General features: G+C 44.5%; 2 protein-coding genes across 12 annotated transcripts; one reads left to right on the top strand and one right to left on the bottom strand.

The window, feature by feature from the left end:
- Window positions 1-436: 436 nt before the first annotated feature.
- pum2 (pumilio RNA-binding family member 2) lies at window positions 437-20,242 on the bottom strand. 11 transcript variants are annotated; one of them, XM_030345583.1, is made up of 23 exons: window positions 20,004-20,242; window positions 18,086-18,448; window positions 16,741-16,809; window positions 16,478-16,583; window positions 15,698-15,885; window positions 15,430-15,593; window positions 14,737-15,166; window positions 14,527-14,620; window positions 14,264-14,371; window positions 14,026-14,168; window positions 13,731-13,854; window positions 11,971-12,111; window positions 9,510-9,902; window positions 8,983-9,210; window positions 8,036-8,303; window positions 7,701-7,830; window positions 7,453-7,587; window positions 7,166-7,303; window positions 5,597-5,722; window positions 5,246-5,317; window positions 4,101-4,222; window positions 3,678-3,870; window positions 437-3,016 (listed from the first exon to the last, which is right to left on the bottom strand). In XM_030345583.1, exons 2-23 carry the CDS (start codon window positions 18,434-18,436, stop codon window positions 2,885-2,887), a joined length of 3,855 nt encoding a protein of 1,284 aa, XP_030201443.1. In that variant the 5' UTR covers window positions 18,437-18,448; window positions 20,004-20,242; the 3' UTR covers window positions 437-2,884. The 11 variants fall into 11 exon arrangements, with proteins under 11 accessions (XP_030201443.1, XP_030201445.1, XP_030201446.1 ...); XM_030345585.1 differs by having other exon boundaries at window positions 5,246-5,314; XM_030345586.1 differs by having other exon boundaries at window positions 7,459-7,587.
- Window positions 20,243-21,173: 931 nt separating this feature from the next.
- LOC115534543 (rho-related GTP-binding protein RhoB) lies at window positions 21,174-22,542 on the top strand. Its single transcript, XM_030345596.1, has one exon. It carries the CDS (start codon window positions 21,366-21,368, stop codon window positions 21,948-21,950), a length of 585 nt encoding a protein of 194 aa, XP_030201456.1. The 5' UTR covers window positions 21,174-21,365; the 3' UTR covers window positions 21,951-22,542.
- Window positions 22,543-22,563: the final 21 nt, after the last annotated feature.

Genomic DNA, 22,563 nt, shown 5'->3' with positions numbered 1-22,563 from the left:
GGATAGATCCTGTTTTTCCTTGAAATAATTCCAAAAGGAGGTACTTACAGACAAACTTGGAGGTATTCGACATATAGCCATAAACAACCATATATTCCAGAGGAGCAACATTACCCAGAGTTGCAGGAAGTCTTCCTGTTTATTTCCCCACTTCGATGAAATTCGAGTTCGATTGGCATGGCGCACCTGAGACACGCCCAGGTTGCGCACGACACTCATGATCGTGTTTGTCAACCCATCTCCAGGAGCAGGTGGATAACATTCCCTGATTACGGAAGAGTACATACAACCGTTGTTATGGTCACAGGCCTACGCGATCCCATTGCTCCTTCTAGACTTACAGAACTAGTTAGATAACATGAGCTAAGCAAATGTTGATTTTGTACCCATTCAATGTAATCTAAAGGCTTCATTCAAATAATTAAAAAAAACCACATATGTTAGAACAGTTTAATCATAGTCACAATTTTGCTTCCAAAAATGAGTTTTTTTTCTTCATCCAACATCAGGAAATGTACATAAGGCCACCTGAAAATGTACATGACTTTGACAGTGTGACAAAACTCATATGTTCATATTTATATAATTGACAATATTTTACATTGGTTTTTTGCTTACAAGGTAGCGGCTGTTTCAAAATACAGCACTTTTCTGTACAAAAATAATTGTTATCTCCTGTGAAGTTTCCATGTTAGCAGAGGACTAAATGCAGCCTCATGTTTAAAGTACAGAGCATTGGTGGCGTTTTGTATTTCTCTCCTAAACTGTCATTACGTCAAAAAGACTAACAGTGGACTTTACAGCTCCAGTACAAAGAGGCTGGATTATCCCATAGTAGAATACACCAAAAAAAAAGTTTGAGAAGCCGTAAAAAGTATTTTGTTTAAAATAACGCTTGATCAAATAAAACTGTATACATTATATTCAAAAGGGGAAAGGAGTGATGAATATACACAAATCAAAATGCATTTTTTTTTTGCTTTCCCCTAGAAGTGTAAAAGACATCCCATTTACAGCATCAACGTTTACAAATGTACAACTGTACAGACAAAGTAAAAGCATCACTACAAATTCAGCAAGGCCCATCAAGACACCACAACTAGACATTTCAATTAAACTAATAAACTTACACTTATTACCTGCACATATACTACATGTCATCTACAATTATTCATATGAAGAAGCGGAAGAAACAAAACAGGAAAAAGCCATCACGACTAGCGTTGCAGTTGAGTTATATAGCAGCTTCTGATGGCCCCCCCCCCCCCACTAGCCTCCATTAGCACAACTTGCGCTCCCAACGTAAAAAACTGACAAAAGATAAATAAAGAAAATAAATCTGAACAAGAGGTTCCAGAAATGTTCCTTTGCCCAAACGTATCCTATTCCTTTCAAAAAAGGTACACGGTTGGGATATGCGCCCCTTCCTATAGACACAACAGACCAACTTCTCCCAACATCAGGCTTCGTGGGTACCATCTTTGCTTCAAGCCCGCAACCCTTCAACCTTAAGCAACAAGTTACTTGAATATATAAAAGATGCTATACGTCGCTAAACTACTTCTATGACAAGGTGATATTCAGTACACGAAAGAAGAAAAAAAAGTTTCCTAGGGCAGTGTTTATCTTAAACTACAAGATCAGTACGATGTCGCACAAAACCAAAATAAGAGGATCTCCTACCAGGTTCTGTGTGACATCTTACCGTAGGAAGAGAAAATATATATTCTAAGCATTAAAAAAAATAATAACCTGGTCACAGGTCACTGCATGCTAATGCATAACCCCCCCCCCCCCCCCCACTCCCACTCCCGCTTATTTAATGTTAAGATTACACCAGTACAACCACAGCTCATGCGCCACCATTTTAATTATGTTATGGGCAGCTTTAAAAAAAAAAAAAAGAACGACAATGGCCTTTCTCTCGTCATGGAAGGATCCCTTAAAAGTACCAGCTGAAGAGGAGCGAGAAGGCTCAGCTACAGAGAATACTGGCTTAAATCAATGGATCTCGTACCGAAACTCACAATAGTTGAAGTCATGTAGTCAGCCAACTAATATCCCCCACCCCCCAACCAGTTAAAACAACAAAAAAAAAAAACAGCATGTCGAGACACTGCCCCAAATGTTAGGATTAGAGCTCTCCCAACACAAGGAGTTTCTCACACACACACACACACACACACACACACACGAAGGGGGTCTTCAAAAAGGCCTTGGGTGACCCAACATGATGCGAGGTACATGGTGTAATCTGTTGACTTTAAGAGTTCCTCCTCCTTACTATTCTTATTTCAATGCTAATTTCAAATGAAATCAAAAACAGTCAACATGGTCGACTTCGGACACCTTGGGTCTATTTAGCCTGGGAGAGCCGTTTAAATATATTTTGAAATCGGAATGGCTGACGTCATTAGTCTTGGTATTAAAAAAAAAAAAAACATACGATTTAAAGGAACCATCAGATGGGCCATTCAAAGTCACGTGCTGGTGTAATTGTAAGAATTGTAAATGTCAGTAAATGTATACAACTTTTTTCTACAGAGAATTTACAAGGTAAAAATTAAAACCTAAATTTACAAGATTATATGAAAACCAGTCAGATACAGCAATTTCATCAACAGGCTTGTTGTGCTTTGACCCCAGTTGTCAGCCTGGCTGTGCGTCCACTTGTGGCCACAAGGGTGTGCTGTGGCAAGAAAATCAGAGTGTGTGCGTGTGGGGAAGGGGGGCTGGGTTAACATCACAGTATTCTTGGGCCAAGCGTAATCATAGATTTTTTCCAATTCCAATAATAACATTAAAATGAATCAAGGGAGTGGGTCATAGGTTAGGAGGGCTCTTTCTGAAGCCTCTATGGGCTTCAGGGTTAATCAACAGGCATCTACATGAGGCCGTTTGTGGGGCCCCCGATGGGCCCTAGGTCGGCGCCACTCTTCATGTAGTACTTCTCCAGCTTGGCCAGGATGTGCTTGCCGTAGGTGTACTTGCGCAAGGTGGCGATGTGAGGCCGGATCTAGTGGGAGGGAGAACAATTTGATGCAAAACCACACAAAGCCTTTAAGTGGTTGCATAGACAATTACCTTTTTATTTTTATTGGGGCAAGTACAACACAAGCAAGCTCGGTAGACATTGGAAGCACGTCCTTTTCTCATCTTTAAGACAAGCCCTGTTCCAAGTCTTTCATTGACATGCAATTTTTAACAAATACTGAAAATCAACATTGGGTGTCATGTTGCTCTTTCTAGTAGCCATCTTGTCTACAATTGGAATCAACTTGCCCCTGGCCGGCCAGAAGGGGGCGATCTTTAACCAGTTACTGTTCTGCAGAAACTTTGACACAAAGCTTTTTTTTATTTTATCCCCTAACTCCAGGCAAGGTTGGATGTGCTTTAGCTTTCAGCCAGATCTAATAAGAGGGCCATCCCGAGTCATGACAGACTAGTCCATTGGTTCCCAAAACCTGCCAACCTCATTTTTTTTCCCCCTAACTATAACTTAGATTCACCCATCCATCTGGTCTGCCTGCTCCCCCTTTGCAGTACCCCTGTGCTTCCCATTTTGGTAAACACTTTTAGTCCAGTCACAAGTCTACCATCCAACACTGTGCAGGCAATTTAACTGTTATACTTTTTGGTAACAAGTGAAAGCCACCACACCCCATGAGTGAACCAACCTTGTGCATGATGATCTTGCGTTGGGCAGGCTCTGCCATGTCGATCATCCTCTGGACAACGTAGTTGGCGTACTGGTCCTTCATCATGGTGTACAAGGCGCTGTGGGGGCCGTCCTTCTGGCAGCACACCTCGTCGATGAGCAGGGCCCTCTCAGCACGAGACGAGTGGATCACACACTTCTCCACCACGTTGCTAAGGACCGGGGAACAAGGCAGGGGCCTCGATTGAACACGGCCTCTGGCATCATGGCTAAACTGTTTCACTCACCATTTCTAAACTGTGTTAATAATCCGCTTGAAAACATAAAACGTGCTATAGGTATTGTTTTTCACCGTTTTCCTAATTATACCAAACCAAGGTTGGCTCTTGGTCAAGCTCAGCATGCATTGGATTTGACATCACTTATGTATTGTCGTGCTTACCTTGCAAATTTATGCTGACTCAGGACAAGGACCTTCCCGCGCACCTCGGCCACGATTTTGCTCTTGTCCTCAGGTCTGCCGTGCTCCAGGACGTGCTGAATCACATAGTTACCGTACTGGTCCTGAGGGGGGTATTCAAGAGGCACACAATTGGTCATTCATACAAGAAAAAATAAAATGGACTTGCAGAAAGAAAAGAGAAAAAAAAAAAAAAAGAATCTTCATGCACTACTTTTCTTACTGATCTCGTATTGGAACGTGATAGAATCATGCATTTCTGCAATGGAAGTTAACTAAGAGGGATGGATAAATGGGCAACACCCCCCACCCTCCCCATGTTGCAGTATACAACAAAGACCATAATGTCATCACTACAGGGGGTCAGACCCAACAGGTGCTGCTGGCAGCCCAGGGAGCGGCCAGAAGCACCGTTGGCTCTTCAGATATCAAGTGGCAGGTAGTGTGGTTTTGGCTGTGGAGCCTACACCTGGAAGCAGATGGGCAGCGACATGGGCGCCGCAACTCACCTGGACCGGTGAAGAACACAGCGCTCAAATTGCCTTCCCTTAAGTGTGCCCTTTCAGTTGGCCAGAATGCTATGAGTAGACTAGAAAAGGCAATTTCCATACAAAATAAGACCGTGCTCAAGAGTGAATATTGTACCATGTTTGTGTTGCCCTGACTTTATGAGTCAATCTGCCCCCAGGGCACTTCTACAAAGCAACTGAAATGAAAGAAGGATAATTGCAAGTAGGGGGAGAGAAAAAAAAAAGGGGTAGTCAGCAGACACCTTTGGCCTAAGAGAAAGAGGAGAGAATTGAGCCCCCCCTCCCCAACCCTTTCAAAAAGCCATAGCAAGAGAGCGGGACAGCGAAGCAGGGTGGGTAAGGACGGCGACGGGAGCAGAGGGGGACGTAGAGTTAAATTAGGAGGAGGAAAAGGAACAGGCAGCAGCTGGAGAGGCTGGTGTGGGTTAGAGGGTGAGCTCTGTCCAGAGAGGGAAAGGGCTTTGGGGGGGGTTAAAGGTCTCTCGACCGTGTTAGGTCAGACTCTGGGAAGGGAAAGCAGAGAAAAGGAGGAGACAGAGGGAAGGTGGTAGTTTAGAAGGAAGGGGCATCCGCAAGAGGGAGGCAAAGTGCTCTGACCTTGAACAGTGCATCGCTGGACACTGTATAATATGTTTTGGGCGTCATCTCCAATGATACGCCTTGATACTTCTAGATGGAGGGGAATAGGTGGAGGGAAGGGTGGGGGCAAGATGGATGGTTTAAAAATCAGCATAATTACAGATCAAATTTTAAGACAAAAAAAAAAAGGTGCAACTGGCAGAAAGTCATTGCCCGTTGGAAATGAATCAACAACAGACCATAGACTATACACAAAATAGATGAGAAAATAAAATGGTAATGTGAACAACGCAGCAACAAAAATCAGGCGGGGCAAACGCATACACAGAGGATACCAAACTAGCGTGGCGTTTGTCCAGGAGGGCTCACCTGGCCCAGCTGCTCGGAGTGTTGGTGCAGCTCCTCCAGGATGGGCAGGGTCTGCTCCTGGGTGCAGTGCTCCAGAATCCTCTGGATCACCCTGCAGCCGTATGGGTGGGTGGACAGCACGAATACCTGCCGACCAATCACAGTGGAGAGTTTGAGTACTTAGTACTTCCCCGAGACCGACTGACTGTAATGATTTTTCTGTTTAGTTTTACACATTCGTGTTCACATTTTTTGGATTAACTTCTTGATAATTGCAAATAATTAAAAATCGGGGCCATCTACTTAGTATTCTTGAGAAACCCAAGGTGTATAAGCTCAACCATGACAGTATAGTAGAGCACATACTAGGGATGGGCACGAGTAGTAAATTCCAAACTCGAGTGATCGAAGGAATTCCTCGAGGATCAATCGAGTACTCGTTAAATCAAATCTATTTTTAGAATGCAACGCATCTGCAGCAGGAATAGGCCTGATGATGAACGGCAATATTACCAACCAAACATGTAATGCTTATTCTCCATCAAAAGAGTCAGAGTTATCAGAGTATTCGTTATTTATTTTTGCAAACGTTCAAAACACATTTTCCTTACAAAAATAAATATGCGTCTCACAATTTAAATCACGTCGAACCAAGGCCTGTAACAGTTTAAAAAAAAACGAAACAAGTAGCCTAACCACTGCAAATAATTTAAAGCTGCAAATAAAACGGCAGCAAATGGACTATGGAAATACTCAGCGTTGTGATCTTCTCTACACGCCCGGGATTACAGCTGCGTCTTGCGGCGGTGAAAATAGCCGACACACTTTCACTTTCACCGTTGCTGCGGGTCTGCTTTCCCGAACTCACCGTTGTGTTTCAGGAGCATATGTTGCCGCATAGTACTTTCTGGTAGCTCGATTTCGCTTGGCATATTTTATATTTCACCTTATGATCTCCTATTTCTTTAAAGTATTTCAATTCTTCGCTGCGCTTTGCTTTAACCGCCATCTCTTAACTTTTTGAATTCTGGCGTGCCTGCACACGGCACGGAACGCGCCATGGAAATGGATGCATTTAATTTACTTTGTGCCCACGTCATGCGTTAGTGGCGCCGACAGAAAATTGATACATTTGCTTCAGACAACTTTGTTTGCGTGTGTATATGCAAACTCGAGTTTGCCTGTCCACCAACCGAGTTCATTTGTAACGAGTAGTACTCGAGTAATCGATTCCTCACGCCCATCCCTAGCACATACTGAACCCACTATACCCAGTAGGTGTACGGGGTGGCATGTGGCTCAGGAGTCAGAGGAGGTTTACTGTTAACTGGACGGTTGCTTGCTCGATTCCCAGCGCCTCCTAGCGAGTGTCGATGTTTCACTGATCAGGACACCTAACCCTGACTGCTCCTGACAAACTGGCTATTGCCTTGCATGGTGGACACCACGGCCGGTGTGTCAATACGTGCATGAATGGTTGAATGCAGCGCAATATCGGAAAGCGCTTTGAGTGGCCAGTGTTTTCTTTATATCATTTAACCAGATCAGGATGGCACGGGTGTCAAGTCCTACAAGCCCATGAGGCCTCACCTGGCCCTGGAAGGCGTCGATGATGAATTGCAGGGCCTGCGGCTGGACACACTCGATGCACTTCTGCACCACGTGGTTGCCGTTCTGGTCCTTCACACACTTGAGCACGTGACCGTCCAGCTCACGCACGATGTCGCTCTGTGGGGTCAAGCGGAAAAAGCGAGGGGTAATGTACACTGACATTAGTGAACAAGCCCTAAAGAATATACTTCATTATCTGTACATTTAGAATGAATACTTCGTTAATTATTTCCTATTTGGAGAGAAAAAAAAACAAGGCCACTTACAATTACCTGCTGGTCGGAGGAGATGGACTCCAGGGCCTTCTGGATGACCCTGCAGCCGTACATCTGCAGAGCCAGGGGCAGCACGTGGCCACGGATCCTGGTGGCCAGGGCCAGCTTCTGGTCCGCGCTCCCAAACTGCCCGGGGTAAAAGAGGACATCCATTGTTATGCTACACCCACATGACAACTTGTCTGCAGGAGGGACAGAATCAACGACTCTTGGCGCCGAACGGGCTTTCCGTCTCTCACCTCAAAGAACTTCTGGATTACATAGTTCCCAAACACGTCCGTCATCAGCTGGTACGCCGCCTGCAGGATTTCGCCAAACACCATCTGTCTCTCGGCGGGCGTGGCCCTCTCCAGCTTCTGTTGGATGAACCTGGTCGGGCAGAGGGTGGATGGAGGCTTATAATTGCACTAAATCATGGTGGTCTTTCTTTTGGAAAAATTGAAAGCTATAGTGATGCATCTATACTTAAATAAAAACACAAATAGGATGTTATCTTCCTGTACTATTCACATTCGCACAAGCCCCATGACACCACGACTCCCTCATGACCAACAGCGGGTTTTGCCCGTCGTACCTGGAGCCGTGCTGGTCCTGGGAGAACTCCACCATGTGGCCGGGCAGGTCGCGCAGCTGCAGGTTGGGGAAGCGGTTGTTGCGGAAGTCCTCCAGCAGCCGGCTGCGTCCGGAGGGCATGACGTCTGAGCGGCTGTAGCGGGGCCGGGCCGGCGGGAACAGCTGGCTGCTGGAGTTGAACAGGCTGGAGGCGCTGCCGCTGCTGCGGTACTTGGCCTCCGCGCCCGGGGCCGCCGAGATGTAGCGCCCGCTACCGTTGGTCAGACCTCCTTCAGGGAGAGAGAGCGTCGAGGAATCGGGAATGGCTCATTAGTGTGGGACAAACAGGAGCAGCTGATTTTTTTTTACCGAATATGACGGGGTCATTCAAATGTTGCTCATCGTGAACCTACCGCTTCAGTCAACGTGGCCACCGGCCAATGAGGCACACACTCTTACTCTAGCCTGCCCACAACCGTCACTAGGATGAGGCATCAAAAGATAAGCCACCACGGTCCCGTATTTGCATCTTAACTGTGATCGTCATTAAATAAGTCCACCATGTCTGGCCATAAATGTAAAATATGTTCAAGCAGCTAGAAAGTTAAGAGCACGATGGCAGTGTATAATATACCATACGCTCGCTTGAATGCATCTTATGCATCCAGTATGCGTGTCATCATTAGTTTACAGTGGTGGGTTGACAAGTGGAACAAACGGCAGCATTGCAATACTGCATTTTCTTTTTAAAAATCACTTTCCATCTCACCCTGGGGTTATGTTACTTATTCCAGTTAACCAAATAGTAATACAGCAAGCTTGATGTAGCGATGATTAAAAACAACAACATTGGCTTGGCCTTATATTAGCATTGCTATATCGTATTTGAGGACGAGAAATGCAAGGACGGTATGTCTTAAAAATATAATGCCGGGGGATTTATATGAAGGAAATTTCACTCCGACTCACCGAGGTGAAGGCTGGAGGATGAGCCGTGGGAGGAGGGCAGGGAGGGCGGGGGGGTGAGCGGGGAGTGTCCAGGGGTCAGGCCGATGGGGCTGGGCGAGGACGAGTAGCCCAGGCTGTTGTAGAAGGGCTGGCCAATGGGGGTGAGGCTGCTGCCGCCGCGCTTGTAGAGGTCGGAGTTGGCCAGCAAGGAATCTCTGCGGGAGACACTGCTACTGCTGGAGCTGGACACTGGAGACGGGGGGGAGGAGGGTGTCAGGGAGGAGGGCCGCGGATGATGTGTCTAGGTGTGATATGCAACCGTTGCATGCTCCAAAAGCTGAAGGTAGACACTCAGTTACATGCTACAGGGATCTAGGCTAATTGGAGCAGCGTAGCGAAATATAATTCCATGTTTTTCTAAAGTGAGCCTCGCTGTGAAGAAACAGCCAGCTCAAGCTGGCATGAAACAATGCGCCCCTTAACAAATAAATAATAACTAATATTAACCACAAAAAAAATCCTTTAGCCTACAAAAATAAATATATAACCATTTGCGTGTGGAGACTGACCCGAGGAGCCAAAGCCCCCGAGTGCCGAGGCCAAGCCCACGCCGAGGGAGCCCTGTGCGCCGCCAAAGCCCAGCGAGGAGCTGGGGGGGGGCTGGCCGGCCGAGGCGTGGGAGAACAGGGAGCTGCTCTGGGAGGTGGGGGGCAGCGAGGCCGAGGCGTAGGGCAGGCCCTGCTGCTGCTGTTGCTGCTGCTGCTGCTGCTGCTGTTGCTGCTGCTGCTGTTGCTGCTGGGCCTGTTGCTGCTGCTGGGCCTGTTGCTGCTGCTGGGCCTGTTGCTGCTGCTGGGCCTGGGACTGCTGCTGCTGGGTTAGGGAGCGGTACATCGCGTTCCCCTGAGGGCCCGACATGTTGCCCGAGCCAGATGCAGACGCTGCTGTAGTAAGGGGAGAAAAAGATGATGTAATGCCATGCCGTAGTGGCGTGAGGACAAAACGATTGACGCCCAACACACCTTAGAAAAAAGAAAAAGTGCTATAGGCAAGACTCAAAAGTCTTAGAGAAATATGAATTGAAACTAATCTCCAAAAAAATTCCCCCACCCCCATTGTTGAATTCATACATCCGTGTTTGAAAGGAAGATGGACTACCACACCCAATCATGAAAGGGTTCCTAATAGGGATGGACACCAGTAGTAAATTCCAAACTCGAGTGATCGAAGGAATTCCTTGAGGATAACTCGAGTACTCGTTTAATCTAATCTATTTTTAGAATGCAACGCATCTGCAGCAGGAATAGGCCTAATGATGAACGTCAATATTACCAACCAAACATGTAATGCTTAGTCTCCATCAAAACAGTCAGAGTTATCAGAGTATTCATTATTTATTTTTGCAAACGTTCAAAACACATTTTCCTTTTTACAAATCTTAGCCTCAGCCACACAGTGGTTATAGAATGCGTTTTCAAAAAAGATGCATTTAAAATCAATAGAGAATAACAGATTAATTCAGGAGTTAAGGCTGGTACACCTTGGGTTTTGGGTGCAGATCAGTGTTAATTTTGTCAGCCATTTTAGATTTAGTCTTAGTCTTTTGACGAAAATGCTTAGTATATTTAGTCACATTTTAGTCACCGTTTCCTTTGTAGTTTTAGTCGACGAAAAGTCCTTACATTTTAGTCAACTTTTAGTCATTACTTTTAGTCAAAATGTTTTCTCCTTTTAAACTACTTTAATTAGGCTAACCCTATATAGGCTATATGGACACCTGCTAAATTGTACCACTCAAATAGAGTACTAAAGTGAAAACGTTACATTGTCCTGGCAACCGGATTTTCAGTTCTAAACAACCGAACGAGAGATAGCGTTCTCCATTGCTTCCATGTGTTGTTTCTTTCAAATAAATCAATTTCAAGAGGTGAAAATCACTACCAATCGAAAAATGTCGAGGCGTTCATGTATTCCCCTGGGGTATTAAAAGGAAAAGTTTGTAAAGGTTAGTTTAGTTTAGTTTTTTTAATATGAAGACAATCTATTCTCAATATTACTTACATCATTGGTAAAGCAAACTCACAAATCAATTAGCAAAAAGATTGTTCCTTTTCTATAAAAGGTTTGTGTGGCATAGGATTTCCCCTTGTTAATTTGCTTTGTGTAGAACCGAAAATCTGTTGCTATCGAAACGTGACGTCACACTTTAGTACTCTCGTCTGTTCAGCCTTCAAAACGATAGCTGGTAAATTGTGAAAAATGCATTAAACTGTAATCAGAAAACGCGGTTATATGCCATAAACCCTATAGTATCTTGGGTATAAAGGCTGGGACGAATTTCAAAGTCCACCTTATGTTGAAGTATAGACCGTGGCGATTCCCATTGAAACGAATGGCGCGGTGATTTTCTTCAAAACAAGAGCCGGTAAATTGTGAAAAATGAATTAAACTGTAATCAGACAACGCGGTTATATGCTATAGACCCTAGTATCTGTGGAATAAAAGCTGGGAAGAATTTCGAATCATGTACAATGCATAACGTTAGCTCATAGCTGAGTGGACCATACCTCACGTTGCCAAGTCGTAGCTAAGGTCCGTCCTATTTACTGGAGGAGTGAACAGTTGCATAAGAACCATACGGGAGTGCACTGATTGGAAAATATCGTGCATTTTCAATGTCCAAATAGCACACCAATAACATTTTCGTCCTGTCTCGTCTCGTCAACGAAAACAAAATGACATTTCGTCATCGTTTTTATTATCACAGATCTATTTTTAGCTCGTCAACGTCTCGTCTTAGTCACGGAAAAAAGGTTGTTGACGAACATTTTTCGTTTACGAAATTAACACTGGTGCAGATGTAATTAATCAGTTAACTAACATTGTGTAAATTATCAGAGCATATCCGCTCTTTTGGTCCCACGGTAGGGTTATTTTACTAACGGGAGGTGATGTTTAGCCCCAACCACGCCCCTCATTTGGAATGTGTTCAGAAATATTCTCCGAACTCACCGGCCTGGGCTGCGGCAGGGTTCAGGAGGAGAGGAGTTTGGACAAGACGCATGGGGCCTCCTAGACCACCGCGGGCCCCGGGGCCCATCACCAGGGCACCATTCTGGTCATAGTAAGCAGCAGGGGCCAACACCTGGTAGCCTGGAGTGTTTGAGAGAGGGGAAACCTTGGATGAGACTAGATTCCTATAACAGACATTATAAAAACACAACCCTAAACATGCATTAGTGTGGATGATTATTAGGGGTGCAACGGATCACAAAGCTCACGGTTCGGATCGGGTCACGTTTTTTGAGTCACGGGTCGGATCATTTTCGGATCAACAACAATAAAGATAACAAGACAAATGTGACTTTAAATAAAATCTTCAACTGTGTAAAAACAAAATAAAGTGAAAAATTAGGTAATAATCCTGCTTCCTTTAAGCATGGTCAATATTTAAAAAATTTGCAATCTGAGGCATTATTCCTTCTTCTTTTTAACATGGATAGGATAGTAAATAATCCCTAAGCCTGGATTTACAATTCAGGATGTCTGCATTGCCTGGGGAGAGTTTAGAGTCTACACTCTCCCAAGGCAATGCAGACATCCTTATCTTCTTTTTTTTAGTTTGGTAGCGAAATACAGTTTCTGTGGTGTTTTATTTGGCATTTTGTAAATCCATTGATTTCGGTTCGGCGACACATTGCTCATTGCAAGGGGGGTTGGTTGTAGTCTTTTCGCTCGGTTCTAGCCCTACTGTTGATACGGCGAACCGAGCGAAAAGACTACAACCAAACCTAAACACGTCCGGTTCACGTTTCAATGGGATTTACGGAACACCAAATAAAAACAAAAACCTAAATTTCGCTACGATACTTGATGTTGTTGATACCGGAATTGTCCTCTAAACATGCGTTGATCACGTCAACGCACAATTTTTTTTTTTTTTTTTATCAGGTGATCCGCGGATCACTTGTGTCCTGAACCGTGATGGTTGATCCGTACGGATCACGGGAAACCCGTGAACCATTGCACCACTAATGATTTTTATTATTTAAACTCGCGTGATTGTGCGTCAATGATTCTGAGCCCAGTCCAAGAATAGAAAATTCAGGTGTGAATCTGGTGATGTTGCAATAATGAAAGGGCACAAAGGTAAAAACCACGACTCCTATGTGAATCGATGTTTTCCCCCCACTCTCCCCAAGTAGTACAAGTCTGATTAATTTGTCCTTTAGTATGCGACACTATGGAATAGTTTCATCATTACTATACTAGCGGCGTGAAAAGAGTCTCATGAAAGCCATGAACATCTAGATGATGGATGGTTGCTTAACAGTACTGGGGCTAGTCCTGTATGTCAGACTCATTCTGTTTTCCTACATGCTACATTGTGAACTTTACGAAATATAAATCTTGACATTAACATGGCCAGATGGTCACATTATGGGATGTACATAAAAGGGCAATAGTAACTGAATAAAAACCCTACTTTGAATGGACAGCTTGGTGTAAAAAAATAATGGTGTAAATAGAGATATCAAACCGGTGGGGTCTGCAAGGTGTACAGCACCCTGGGCCATTTGAACCAGTATTAATATCAACAGTTTGACCAGGTGAGACCTAACCCAAATTATCTATGTAATAGCAAGGTAAGGTGCCAAGATACTATGGTCCGTTGCTTTTGGTAAAGTGTAACTTTAGCGTTGGTTTGGATCACAGTTATAGTGAGCACTCGTGTTGGTGTAACGGCGGGCACTACAGAGGCGGTGGCTGACCTGACATACCGGCGTAGGCCAGGGCGGGGTTAGCTGCGGCCGCCGCAGCAGCCAGACTCTCCTGTTGGCTTTGCTGGCCCTGGCCTGGGGTCAGGGGCCGCTGGTTGTTTCCTGTGCGCATCACCTAGAGCAAAACAGGATATTACACACAAATAATAATATCAGTGATATTACATTAGATATTGCCAAACAAGAGCAAACTACTTCCACATTGAACATCAGAAAGCATTCCATCAAAACAGAAGGCTGAGAATTGTTCTGGTGCAGGTCGAACCACACACACACACACACACACCTGTTGCCCCGGACCTGGTCCCTGATTGGATGCTTGCTGATTGGCCGAGTGATTGGCATTTGCTGCGGCCTGTTGCTGAAAAAGGTTGGCTGGGTACACGCCCCACGGTACACCGTAGTACTGCGGCGGGACAACTGTTGGCCCTTGAGGAAGACATATACTGGTTATTTAATTACATCATTATAAGTTGATCATGCCTCACATCAAACAAAAGCATCCAGGAGGACCAGTCTCTAACCTGCGAGCGAGGCTGCGGCGGCCAGGCCTGCGGCGGTGTAGGGGTCAGTCCCAGGAGGACCAGCGTTGATGATGTACGGGTTTGGCACAAAAGCAGGGGCAAGTCCAGCTGCAGGAAGAGCAACAGGGAATGCTTCAGAACCCACACTTCCACAAAACAGCTCCAAAACCGGTCTGTATGGAATCGTGTGCATTTAAAACACAGAGCCGCGGTACCAGGAAAAGCCACCAGGGAGAGGCAATATGTGCTTCGAGGCGACCTACCCAGATGCTGCTGCTGCGCTGCAGCTAGAGCATATTGTTGTTGCTGAGCAGCAGTGAGCTGCTGAACGGTCAGATGGTTGGATCTCTGGAACAGCTGAGCAGGGACGAAGGGCAGCAGGGGCATTAGATAGTTGGCAGTTCACCTACTAAACTCCACCTGTGGTGATTTTAGTGAATGCTCCCGGTGTAAAGCCTGTTCAATCAACATACCTGCTGCTGGGAGTTGTAGTCAAACAGTCCCACAGGGGTCCCGGAGGAGTCCACCTGGATCTGGTTTCCGACGTAGTCAAACTGCAGAGACTCCACACCAGCCTGCTGCTGCTGCTGCTGCTGCTCCATGCCTCCCATGCCCTGGCCGTCGTGGCCCTGGAAGTCCTCATTGGGGCCCTTGTTCTGCACAGCGTTCTGCTGCTGTTGCTGCTGCTGCTGCTGCTGTTGCTGCTGCTGTTGCTGCTGTTGCTGCATGGCGTGAGCGTGATGGGGGTGCTGGTGCTGATGCAGGTGCTGATGTTGGTGGGGATGCTGATGTTGGTGTTGATGTTGGTGCGGATGTTGTCCCATCATCTCCATGCCACCCTGACCAGGACCCATCCTCTCCACAGCCTCGGTGGGCGAGGCCTGGCGACTACCAGGGGTAGGACTACATGAGGAAAGGTTAAGGTTTCGATGACGTTGATAGAGAGCAATGTTTATGGAAGCCCAATGAAGAAATTCTATGATTAACTGGGTTTCAGATTATGTAGCCTATAAAACTCTGTATCCAAAATTGGCGATGAGAATTACATTCATTGGGTAAAAATTGCTTTAATTAATTTCATGTCCAAGCCCAAACAAACTATAAATGCATTTATAAGAAACGGAAAACAATCGTAAGGCCTGGAAAAAAAGCAAAAAAAGTCGTACTTGAAGTCTTTGTCCATGCCATTGAGAAGGCCTCTTCCGTTAGCCTTTGAAGGGTCGCCCTCCTCCCCAGATTTCAACTCTGGGTTTTTATCTTCCTCAAACGGAGACGTCTTATCTGGGACGTCACTCTTCTCTCTGCCGTCTGGGTTAACGTCTCCAGTACCCTGTCAGTATCATAGAGTTAACAAATATACCAAAGGACAATTCTGTAAAAAGCCACACAAATTATGCAATGGTGACAGAAAAAGAATAAAGGATGGAAACATACATAGCCGCCGTTCCTGTAACGACTGTCCATCTTATCACCGGGAGAGGAGCTGAGCACGTACTCCACCATGCTCACACCCAGCCCACCGCCTTCGGAGCGGGGGGACAGCACGGAGTTGGCATCCCCATTCCCGTGGAAACTCTGTCCTGGTCTCTGTTGCACCATGATAGGTTGGGACACTGAATGATCTGAATATAAAAATAAATAAGTGAAAAAAAGTTGATTAAGACAATTATAAAACAAAAATACATCCAATGTAAAGGCCAGTACATTTTTGGTAGACATACCACGTGGGTAGTGGATAGGCCTGCATGATAAATCTTTATAAAATCTCGCTCTCGATTCGCCAGTGTGGATTTTAGTTTTAAATTACTTTTAGCCTTCATTTACAGGTGTGCGGAGTTTGTTCAGTAGTAATAAAAGGCCAGCAATTAAAGACAATGTGCTGCTATGTGTACAAAATAAATCAATCCGTTTTTGATACTGCACTTTAATCAGTTATAAAAGGGCCATATGAAACGCAACGTGCTAGAGGTGCCAAAGAACTATGTTCGGTACTGCCATTTTTTTTTGTCAAGGTTCATGTGCCATAAAATTACATTTAGTTAGAAAAAAATCGTGGCAGAGAATCGTGATACAAGTTCTAAGCGAAAAAAATCGTGCTTCCGATTTTTCCCCGATTCGTGCAGGCCTAGTAGTGGTGTTATGTCAATTTAACAAAATCCAGTGTAGCAGCAATTCCCGTTCCTGAATAAAATATAGATGCGTCAAGACACTCACGGGATGTTCCCCACGCATTATCCCGCCATTCTTCTCCTAGTAACATTCCTTTCCGTCCATCCTTCGCCAATTCATCAGACTCCCAAAGCTTTTTTGCAGGCAGGAGCTAAAAGTAAATAAATAAGTAATAATAGTAGCAGTTGAAACAGACTTTAATGCAATCCTTGAGCAGAATGAATGGACGCAAACTTTACACTGAAAATTTAAAAACGCAAAAGCTCCACTTGCACAAGATGTTTGCATTGAGGAGTATGGTGATTTACCTCTCCCATGCCCCTTGATTCCAAAGCCAGTGCTTGAAAGTCATAGTTCATCTCATCCGCAGCACGCACCTGAGAACGAAAGGCCTACATTAGACAACAGGATGATTTTCAGGGGCCAGACAATTCTAAAAAAAAAAGTCATGTTAATGAAAGACTACGGATGGAATCTGCAATCACAAGGTTGGTCAAATCGACTAGTTTCTATTGGTTAAATTTTTTAACTAAAAAGGGCATTTAAATAAATATTAACAACTCTTTAAGAGCCAGTGACCCCACAATTTCAGCTGGAATTCATACAGCCGTTTTATCCACGAAAACTTCCGGACACTTTAGTACAGTCGTTTTAGCACCGTTGTTTTAGTGTCCACAAGTGTGGAAACACACACACACCGCCAGTGCTCCCCTTGGTCATGACGTCTGAGACCATCAAGCCAAAAAGCATTGAAGAACACGGAATGCATTCCCAGCAGACCGGAGCGTTCACCAAGTGTTTTAGAGAGAATGGCAAAACATAGCATGACAACCACCATACCATTGACATAAACCAAAACAAACAGTTTGGGGTTCCCTGGCTCTTTACACTAGTTTGACCACTGGTGTTGACCCAGACATCCGACTACATAACAGGTATTTATAAAGACATGGTTGCAATTTCCATCATGTGAGGTTACTGATGATGGTTAGAGTTTGGTAGATCTGGTGGTTAGTATTGAAATTGTTGTTTCCAAAACAAATGGAAATCACAGTATTAGAAATACTTACAATGTCTGACCATCATGTCAAATCCCCCCTTCTAGCTTTAACAAGCCTTTACTATGTTGTACTAAAACGTTTGTTTTTACTTATCTGATGAACCATTTTCTCCTTTCCACATAAACACTGGATTGCACCAAGGACCAAATTATTGAACAATGATGAATGTAGTCCTTCTTATATCTCCAATTTGATACTGTTACAATCTTTATTCTAAACTATGTAGCGGCATTACCATGTTGGCCAATCAAAATGGCTTTTAAAATAATAAATATATAGGTGGCGTGAAATTTGGCCAATTACATGCATGGCGAATATATTAAAGTGACCAAAAATGTACAATATGTAACATTTGAAGTCACCAATTTAGGCACTTCCCCACCAAAATGATGATGTATTTCTTTGGTACGGGTTGGATGGCTATACATTAACCCCAATTCTTAACTTCATGCCATTCAATGAGACAAAAAGATAATTACATTAGTCTTCAAATGTTCTTAAGACAGGCCCAGGACTATATATCCGCTATGTTTTACATATTATTTTCCCCAACTGGTGGTGCATGCAATCCATTCCCACTTTAGTTTAGTACCTGGTCAATATGGTTGCCATCGCCAGTGGGCCAGCGGTGTTTGCTTGGTACACATCCTCCGAGTTGCTCCCCTGGCTGTCTCTGGAAGAAGTACCCAACTGTGGCATCATCCTGGGACCGCCCGCTCAGTGGTGGCTGAGGGGTACCGGGGGTGGGGTTAGATGCCCTGTCCATGCCTTGTAAATGTGGCTCTCCGGGGCCTTGTCCAGCTACGCCCACTGTGGCAAGGGGGCCGCCACCGTGAACCCGGACTACCCCCGTCTCAGGAGCACCATTTGCATGCAGCATCCCACCTCTTGTCTCCTGCCAGGCCACGTCATTCATACCTAGGATGCTGCATGGAACGCTCATTCCACGGGAAACCTAAATAAAGAGTTTATATTGAATACATGAGTACAATCAGAATAACTTAAACAGAATACAAAATGATTGAGTGCTATTCAAGACATTGTGTTATTTAGTATTTGAAAGGGGTAAGAAGTCAAAGCAGTGACTTTAAAGACTATTCAATGCAAATGATAACAATCCAATTTAATTAGTGAAAACGAAATTTCCTGCCAAATAGCCCAAGACTCGGGTCAGACCAGATGTGACAGCCTGGATATCCTTTCGCCATTTTAGGCGCCGCTGTCGTAGACTTTATACAATTATAAACTGCATGTTGTAGGCCTAGTTCAAGTCAAGTTATACAATAAAACTATTAAAACGTGCAGGTTAAGATTAACTTATTCCAATTTGGTGGGGGGGGGGGGGGGTAAAATCAGTTCGACACGTAAAATAATATCAGTGGATGGATACACATTGTCAAACATAAATGAATTAAAAAAGGTTTTAAAATATCTCGCTGGGATGTGGCTAATATCTGGTACTTCACTTCCTGCCATGAATCCTGCATTTAACGAACAGGTACAGAACCTGGTGCGAGACCTGGCCTGAAACACGTACGAACACCCATAGGGACATTTCTCCCAGTTAGGGTTACAGATCAGGTGTAACAGAGCTCAATACGTGAGATTAGGTTGACGGTTGATGATTCCGAAGAATGCTAACGGCCCGGCTAACAGTTAGCATTATGTCAGCTTTTAATGTGGACGCTAGCTAGCGATATACTGTAGTGGAATTGAACCAAATATTCACTCAATGTGGATGACATGTACATAATACTCGCCCAGTCATGTTTTCGACCAGAAAATAAAAACGGTTGAAACGAATACATGTAGTTGTCCGTGTCGCATTGAGTGTTCAGACCCTTTTTCTGGCCAATCTGACGGAGCCAGTAGTCTGAAATGCTAGTGGACCTAGCAGCTATCGGGCTAGTTCGCAAACAAATATTCAGACACAACGGCCATTGCAAATGATTCGCAAATGTCCATTTAAAACAAGAACAGTCCAACAACAACAATGTTAAACAGAACATGGCCACGGTTTATTTATACGATGGAAAGAAACGTGCAAACGAAAGCAGGCCCATCATTTCAGTTTATTATTAGCGCAGGGAAGCTAAGGAGGAGACGCCGATGCTAACCTAGTCGAAACAACCAAATACGTTCATGTGCGTTAACCAACCCCTCGTTTCAACGCATACATGCTTTAAGAGTCACCTCTGCTAAAAACAGCCAAAGAGCCGAGTGTTATGCTAGACGGCAGTCAAGCCGTCTAGCATAACCCTCGGCTGTTTGCCGTTTTTAACAGAAGGTGAATCCAGGCATAATTTGCTTAGCTTAGCATCCAAGCTACAGTCTAGGGCTAGGCTAACAGTGGCTGGCTAAACAACATGGCCCCCCTCCGGGTCCAAACAGAGGGGCCTGCGCCGCGCAACAAAAGGGACACACGAGCACACTACCTTGCTCGCTGAAAACACTCCTTGATTGCAAGGGGATATTGCACGATTTCATCAAAAAATAAAAACACTACTCACGCGTTGTCGTGTGGAGAGAGGGGTCTATGTTCCTTGAGCACAGTGTAGCCGGTTGTCTTTATTGTTTTGTTTCCGTGGAGAGCGGTGGTGGTTGAGCCAGGCTTTAACGTGAACTCCGCGCTTGTAGTCCGCCTCCTCCTCCAGTGCCTCCACCCTCCAGTGCCCCCTCCCTGTATGTATCGGAACCAACGTAGACCTGCGCGGTGGAGAGAGCGCTGCAAAATAGCACAGTTCTGCAATTCTTGTCACACATGTTTAGTATGAGTGTTTAATCATGCACTACGAAAACATGATGAAGCAAACAGCCGACAGGAAGCAAGAAGTGTATAGAGAAGGATGGAATCTCTTTTATATTGCAGACCATTCATTAGAATATACACATACTAATTGTAATGGATCTTTAATTCGATTTGAAAAAAAAAATATTCAGCTCAAGTTCACTGTGTAGTTTTATACTGATATTAGAGTGGGAGGGCTTATTGTAATGTCAACGTTGAACATTAGGTAGACCTGCATGGTCGTGAGAGCGGTGAAAAACAGGAGAGTTCTGCAATCCTTATCACACATGTCAGATAATTTTATTACATCTTATTGTACAAGTACCACAAGAGTATAATTCGTAGGCAGCAACAATTGAAGATAAAGTAAATAAAGATCGGCCAAAGTAAAAATAAAAATATCAAAAAATAAGTAGCAGCATCAGAATAATAAATAATACAAATAAAATAAAATCGAGTAAGTAACATGTCCCACTTCATGTAGGCCTATAATGTTTAATCATGTATTTTATATTTGATGGCCTCGTTATTTAAACTTCTATTTTTATTGTTGTATGGTGCTGGTCCGATTCAGCAGAACCAAAGGCAGTCATATTTGGTAATATTAAACAAAGCAATGCTAGACCATTTAGACCTCGTGATGTTTAGGGATGTCGTCCCAGTTGTGAATAACGGAGAAAAGAAAACGTAAAAAAAAAAAAAATGGGAATCCAAATATATGATGACGTCCCTGCGTGGCGGGACTGTGCGGATCCGAGCTGGGTCTGGATCGGGTGGGACCTCGAGGACAAGACCCTCCTTTACATCAGGGAAAATGTTGGGATCCAATCACCTCTCGCTTTAACCAAAAATGATCTCACTTCCCCCCTTCCGATTGGATTGCTATATTTAGAAAACGCCTGTGCTTTATAAACGAAGGGCAGTAGTTACTGGCAATGTTCTGTTCTAAACACAGTGCGTCGTCTTTAGACAGTCCCATTTTGTTAGTCTGAGTATCACATGCTTTTACATTGTAATCGAAGAAGAATAAAGTGCTCCCAATGTTATACGCAGCTTATAGTTAGGCTATCGAAGTTGAAATCTAATGGCAGATATACGGAAGAAGCTGGTGGCGGTGGGAGACGGCGCCTGCGGTAAGACCTGCCTGCTGATCGTGTTCTCCAAGGACGAGTTCCCGGAGGTCTACGTCCCCACGGTGTTCGAGACCTATGTGGCGGACATCGAGGTGGACTCCCAGCAGGTCCAGCTAGCGCTGTGGGACACCGCCGGCCAGGAGGACTACGACCGCCTCCGTCCGCTGTCCTACCCGGACACTGATGTCATCCTCATGTGTTTCTCAGTGGACAGTCCAGACTCCCTGGAGAACATTTCGGAAAAGTGGGTCCCAGAAGTCAAACATTTTTGTCCCAACGTGCCAATCATTTTGGTCGCCAACAAAAAGGATCTACGTAACGACGAGACCGTCAAGTATGAACTGTCGAGGTTAAAACAAGAGCCGGTGAAGGCGGACGATGGACGGGCGATGGCGATGCGCATCGGGGCGTATGACTATCTGGAGTGCTCTGCTAAAACCAAAGATGGGATATGGGAAGTGTTTGAGACCGCAACCAAGGCATCCTTAAAACAAAGACGACCGGGTGGCTGTGTGAACTGCTGCCTTTTGCTGTGATGGAACATTTTGCTAAAAGCTGCTTTTTAACACTGGGGCTGTGGTCAAGATGAAGTGGGACTTGTTATGGCCAAGGCCGCAGTGTGTTCAACTCTTATTGCACACACACTCTATTATCACATGATGAATGAATGCCTAACATGTGTTGCTTGGCTAAATGATTCTATTATATGTGTTTAGTACTCTGCTCTTAATATATGAGTAGGCTAAAAACATTTTTGTGGAAGTTTTATTTTTGGAATCAACGATAAAATTACATGAAATGGTTTGAAGGCTAGCCTGAGGTCAGTTTCAAATCGATTGTTTCACGTGCACAATGAGAGATTTCATATGCAACTTTCTGATATGGCTATTATGTCCATAAATATTTTTTGCCTCTGGGAATTCAAATCCTTCTGACACGATTACATAGTGACAAAATACAGTATTAAAAAAAAAGAACGCATCAGAGGCAGAGTAATGGTGATGGCAATAATCCTTTGAATTTATGCCTGTTTATAATAATAAACACAAATGCACTAAGGGTGGTCCAAGTTTGCTATCTGTGAGGACATTTGCAGATGTAAAGTAAAATGTGCATTTGTGTGATTGAGCAATGGTCTGCCTAGAATAC

The sequence above is a fragment of the Gadus morhua genome, chromosome 21 (assembly GCF_902167405.1).
Source record: "Gadus morhua chromosome 21, gadMor3.0, whole genome shotgun sequence".
Taxonomy (NCBI): domain Eukaryota; kingdom Metazoa; phylum Chordata; class Actinopteri; order Gadiformes; family Gadidae; genus Gadus; species Gadus morhua.
The sequence above is the reverse complement of the archived record's forward strand: the minus strand, read 5'-3'. Positions and strand labels throughout refer to the sequence as shown.